A 6000-nucleotide genomic window follows, 5' to 3' on the forward strand; every position below is an offset into this window, starting at 1 on the left:
CCCCCTTACACATAATACATTGAAGTCTTTCTTGGTTATCCGTTCAGGTTCAAGGTGATTCCTTACCTAGTTTTGAACCAACTTGCAGGAATTTACAAATGTGAGAGTTAGACTCTTGGAGCATTCCACTCTACAGCCTCACAGCTGATTGAAAGGTTCGACCGGTAACTTGAAGTTGAGCTCTTTGGTCTTGCATGTGGTCCGGCACCCTTATCAGTACCCCATCTCCAAGCTCAAAGGTTCGGTGCTTCAGCTGACAGCAGAGATGAGAGGGTAGGGAATGTTGAAGTTGAAAGAGCCCAATTCAAAACTAGAATAGAAATATTCTGAAAGCAGCCGCGGCAGTGCCATTATGAAATTGAGTAATTGAGTATCAAACTCCTCGTTCTTCCACAAATTTGAAAGCGAACGTAAAAAAAAAGGTAAAAGAAACACATACTCGAGCATAAAAGGAGAATGGCCTTACAAAACTATAACAGTAAATAAACCAGTAGAATCCACGGATATATTCTTGAACGACTGTTGTGGCCCTCTTAATTAGAAGACTAGAAGCACCTGTAGAGCCCACTACAAGCTACACCACCATACAAATTATATAAATTTAACTCAAGCACCATCAAGGGATAGAATCTTGAATGAACCTAGGCAAATGACCCTCTCAATTATAAAAATTTAAGGTGCCTATTAAACCCATAACAAGCAGCATTCTGGAGGCTGGAAATTGAACCAAAACAGAAATCAAATCCAGGAAACATTTAATCTCATATCCATCTACGAGGCTTTTATTAAGCTGATCCAACATATGTCCAATAAAACTCAAGGAAACATTAAATCCCATAGAAATGGTCACATATAGGCTTCTAGTGCTTCAGCTGAAATCGATACAATTACGACTTCTTTTTCAAAAGATTTGAAATGTAACTAATAATGGTATCCACTGGATTATACCGAGCCTTTAAATAGGATTATTGTTGTTGATTTATTGTCAGCAAACTCCTAAAAACTTGAAATGAATTGTTCCTTGTGTTGTAAAGAAAATTTTCCAAATTATCAATGTGCTATCAAAAACAATGCAAACAAAATAAATGACCTTACCTTAATCTCTTAGATAATTTCACCCAAGAAGATAACTTAACACAGACAAATTACATACAAAGAGAAATGGTCTTCCAATTTTACAAGAACAAACACTTAAGTGAATTTTTTAGTCTAGGAAAACATTTTACATGCACTAGGATAAGGATAAATTGGAAACTAACAAGTGAAAACAAGAAACTGGCCAGATTAACATTTGTGAAACACGTTGCCAGGAATATTATTGGGGTCGGTGGGAAAGAGTAAACCAGGAAAAGGGTATGTCAGAAAAGGTAAAACCTAGAGGTTGTACATATGGGAAGAACTATTTGCATGTTTTTTTTTTTTTTTTGGTAAGTAAGAACAATTTGCATGTTTTTGTTTTAAATTTTCTGTGTTTGGCATACAGGCATAAGCGTGCTACACGGGGAGGGAGGGAGGGAGAGAGAGAGAGAGAGAGAGAGAGAGAGAGAGAGAGAGAGAGAGAATTACACCTTATGAACAAGAATAGTCCCCGCCAAACCTCTTCGTCCAGCTATGCCCCGGGGTGGTGGTAGAGCACAGTCATCTCCAACAATTACCATCTACATGTTGCAAATATCAATTTACTTGCATAATCTGATATCAATTTTATATACATTCATAACTGTTCTTTCCTTAATACTGATAGAGTCTTAGGATAAGTTTTAATAGAGTTTTTCACAAAAATACATACCTCAACTTTGAAGCCTTCAGATTTTGCTTGCTCAGCAGCCAAGCCAAAATTTAGCCGATCACCAGTATAATTCTGCCAAAACCCATATTACAGCATCAAAAACCAGGAAATGCAGTTGAACCATCCAATATTTGCTAAAATTCTTAATCCAAATATATCAAATTCTACCATTGAAAATTAACAAACAGCAAATTTTTACATAGTGTCTATTAACTTTGTATTGATAAAGTTGTCTTAATTGTTCTTCCTCTTTTTCTTTGCATGAGATGCCATTATCACACATAGAAATACCCAGTTTCACATGAACTCTCCTATTCCCCTCAACATACACTCATCAAGACAACATTACATGGGTGTTTCCCGTTTGGGTATGCGATAATGTGCCAAACACATGAACCCAAATTTAACACCTCAATCTCTACATGTGAAGATAAAACCAGAAGAAGATCAAATTTGGTAAAAAATAATGATTTCCTACTTTTAGAGCAGATGGCAACTCCTTTGTTTCACCATATCTCATTTAATTTAATTTCTAATTGATTATACACTAAAAATTTAACCATACGTTATACCATTATATAATATATTAAAAATGAGCAAAACATGTCTACGTATTCATGCTCAACTTCTAAATGTATTTCAAGTCAAATCCCCCTATCTAATATTCGGGGTTCAAGAAGCTCTCACACTTGGACACATTCCCACACGTTATGATTAACAGATTCTAGGTATAGGAAACACCAATATTTATTCAACCAAAGACTGAAAAGAATAATTTGCCCCATCAGTTTAGAATTCAGAATACCGTTACAATGAGGAGGCAACCCGCATGACCAGTCACAGCTCGTACGCCCTAAATTTGATTAAAAGAATGTTTTAACCATGTAAAGAAGTAATTAACATGATAAAAATAACTATGTTCTTTAAGTTTATTGGAATTGTTGTAGGAAATCATACAGCTAGAATTGAATCAACAGGTGGAGAGGCAAAAACATCTCCACAGATAGCTGCGGTCAGCATCCCTTCTCCCACATATCCGGCTTGAGCTGGCTCATGGCCACTTCCACCTCCTGTATTATAAAAATTCCAAATCCGAAGTCAATAGCGTTAGAAATATATTCAAGAAACTATCTACAAACTAAGGCTTCAATTCTTGGCCAGCCTGCAATTTTAATTTGCATCAACTCATCAGCTAAAAGTTCACGGGAGAAAAAAAAAAAATTTACATCAATCGATAAAGTCAATGTACTATAGTATGCTGCAATGTTTCTAAAAATAGTAACAGAGTAAAAACATGATTCCTAAATGTAAGAGTATGCTCTCGCCAGTCGAAAAGAAATAGCAACAACAACCCTTCATTATATAACCAAGGCATTACCCAGATTTGGTCCTGTCATGGCAGGGCACTAGTGAAAGAGGAATCGAGCCAGACCTATCCTTCGGTATTTTCCAAAGTGGCTGTTCTAAGGCTTGCATTGAACCAGGCAACGGCCCTCAAAGATAAATTTCAATATAACAACAATTAATATCAAATCAATGCTAATTTAAGCAACCTTACAAGTCAAAATAAACAGCAACATCTCCGTCCAAATCCAGAAATTAAGTAGTTCATTAGATTTACAGCTACATCAATGTGTAGAAACAGAAGACTATTATAAACCATCACAAGCACAAATAATTTAGCAAAATAGAGAACTCATGAGTATTAAGCATGATGCAGGCATAATTTCAAAGCATTTAACTTCTTCCATCAAAATTACAAAGCTAGTTTATAAACAAACATTTATTGAACATTTCTACGGGGTCTCAAACCTGAAATAACCGCGACCTTATCATTCGTTGCACTGGAAACATCAGCACGTAAAACAACCTTAACCTATATTGAAGGAAATGTCATCAATAACTTTAAAGCATATATACATTAAAGCAAGGTTTCATTTGTCAATAAACACATATATAAAATATTAATTACCTCTGGGAAGCCATCCAAATATTGCAACCCGGGATAAGTTTCTACAAGACCCTCAATGAACTCAGTCACCGCATCTGTATTCATAGTAGGAACAACGTTTCAGATCCATAATGCCGCAATGACCTCAATCTAACGTTCCAATCAATCAATGATAAAACAGAGTAAAGTAAACAAATGAAAATGTTGAACATTATGCTTCATGTTGTTAGAGTTTCTAAAGAAGAATGTAAAACCCTGATCGATCAAAGCATAAAAGTGTATTAGACTGTTGACTGGGGGTTTTTAATTATTGTCTTATATTTTTTTTTATATCATTTCTCTCCCTAAATTTCTCACCAAGAAATTTACTAAATTATAAGGGAAATAATTATTGTTGTTTGGCAGAATTAAGCAAATGAAAGACCCAACTCACCAGATAATCGTAGAATATTAATTTGAGTTGATTAATTGATGAATTAAATCAACTAAAAATACTGTCTCTCCAAATTTTTTCTTTCTTTTCCAGCATTTTATGGCCTCTAGCCCAGATGGTATGTTCTCTCCTCCTTAAAGGCAAGATTGAGAGTTTGAGCCCCGTTGGTGGCATATTGTGGGTAATGGGTGTGTGTTTTGCTTTTAACTTTTGGGGAAATATATATAGAGAGAGAACATTTTATCAGCAATCAAAGAGAACTTGCAACAGAATTTCCAGTGCATGTATTAATGATGTACCCATAAACCGAAACGCAACGAAATTACTACACAAAGGGAGAAACATAATTCACTAAATGTCGCTGAAGATTCATTTGAGATGATTAATCGATGAACTAAAAATATTGTCTCTCCAATTTTCCCTTTTATTTCTTTTCCAGCATTTTTATTAGCAATTAAAAGGAACTTGCAATGGAATTTGCTGCGCATGTATTGATGTACACATAAATTGGAGCAAAACAAATCATTCCAAAAATCGAGAATCATAATTCACTTAATGTCGTATCAAAATTTCAGGGATAGGCAACAAGAAATCAAATATGAGAGAGAGAATCGGAAAACACAACACGAAGAATCGAGCGAGGGTTTACCATTAGGGTCGTTGATGAACTTCTTCCCTTGAAATGCCATGTTCGTCAATACTCCTTCCTTATCAATGAGTCTTGCAGTGCATTACTCTCAGAATCGAAGCGAAAATTACAGAGAAAGACTGTATTTATAGTCCGTACCACCCTCCCTCTCTCACACTTACTTGGCAATGAACAGAAAAAAAGATGGGGAGAGGTTTAGCGCTGCAGAAAGACTCTCGCTTGGGACCGAGAAGAGGACTTTGGTGGTTGCTTGTCCGAACATGTAAAATAATAAAATGCTTATGAATTACTCCATTATAGTGTAAAAATTTGGGTTAAAATCATAAAAAAATCCCAGGCTACTTTTAAATTTGGGTAAAGTACAGTCAAGGTTTGACAAAAGGACATTCAGATAAAATTTACTTATTTTTTGAACAAAGATACTCTTTGAATGTTCAAAAATGGACAAAGACGAAATTGACCAAATTACCATTTAACGGTTTAGGAGACTTTTTTTTATTTTACAATTTAATAAATTGAACTAATCTACCATCACGAACAATTTATGCATAAAAAAAAAAGTAAAAAAAAATAAAAAAAAACTTTATATTCTTCACTTTTTTTTCTTTCAAAGAGAAAGTTTAGTTTGCGGATATCATATATATATTTTTTTTGTTTTTTTTTTTTAAATTAGCTCGATGCAAAATAGAAATTTATTTATTTATTTCTATTTATATTTATATTATTACTATTATTACTATTTTAAGGCAAAATAGAATGGGTTGACTCGTATGATTTACATAACTCAATTTATATGCATTCACTTACAGGTTGCTCAAATAATAGGGTCAATCGAATTATTTTGAGTAATGATGTGATTTAACAATATCTCTGGTTGGAATTATTATTATTATTTTTAAGAAAAACAAAAAACAAAACACAAAATCTATTTGCACGCACTCACTGCGTCGAACACTCGAACCATATTTTATTTTAGTCAAAACAAAAAAAAAAAAAAAAAAAGAAGTTTATAACTTCTTTTTTTTTTTTTTTTTTTTGTTTTGCCCTTTTTTACGGGGGATAGAAAAAAATTAATATGTGAAAGTTAATTCTTTGTAACTTTTTGGATGTGGATTAAAGCATCAAAATCATAAGCATGAGGAAAAATTTATAATTTTAATCATAATAATGCATTTGAG

General features: G+C 33.8%; 1 protein-coding gene across 2 annotated transcripts in view; it reads right to left on the reverse strand.

Moving 5' to 3' along the window:
* The window catches only part of LOC132282918 (putative 3,4-dihydroxy-2-butanone kinase), a 71895-nt gene extending 66816 nt beyond the window's left edge, over positions 1-5079 (reverse strand). The window contains exons 1-7 of one of the 2 annotated variants that reach the window (XM_059784748.1): positions 4823-5079; positions 3762-3835; positions 3602-3665; positions 2747-2859; positions 2595-2642; positions 1790-1861; positions 1569-1658 (exon numbers count right to left, since the gene is read on the reverse strand). In XM_059784748.1, coding sequence (XP_059640731.1) covers positions 1569-1658; positions 1790-1861; positions 2595-2642; positions 2747-2859; positions 3602-3665; positions 3762-3835; positions 4823-4862 — 501 coding nt within the window. In that variant the 5' untranslated portion in view covers positions 4863-5079. The remainder of the gene's footprint in view (positions 1-1568; positions 1659-1789; positions 1862-2594; positions 2643-2746; positions 2860-3601; positions 3666-3761; positions 3836-4822) is intronic. The other variant, XM_059784750.1, reaches the window with a different exon arrangement.
* Between the last annotated feature and the right edge of the window lie 921 nt (positions 5080-6000).

This window comes from Cornus florida, unplaced genomic scaffold (assembly GCF_030987335.1).
Source record: "Cornus florida cultivar Cherokee Brave unplaced genomic scaffold, ASM3098733v1 CherokeeBrave_3.0.0_Hap2_Chr11, whole genome shotgun sequence".
Lineage (NCBI taxonomy): Eukaryota > Viridiplantae > Streptophyta > Magnoliopsida > Cornales > Cornaceae > Cornus > Cornus florida.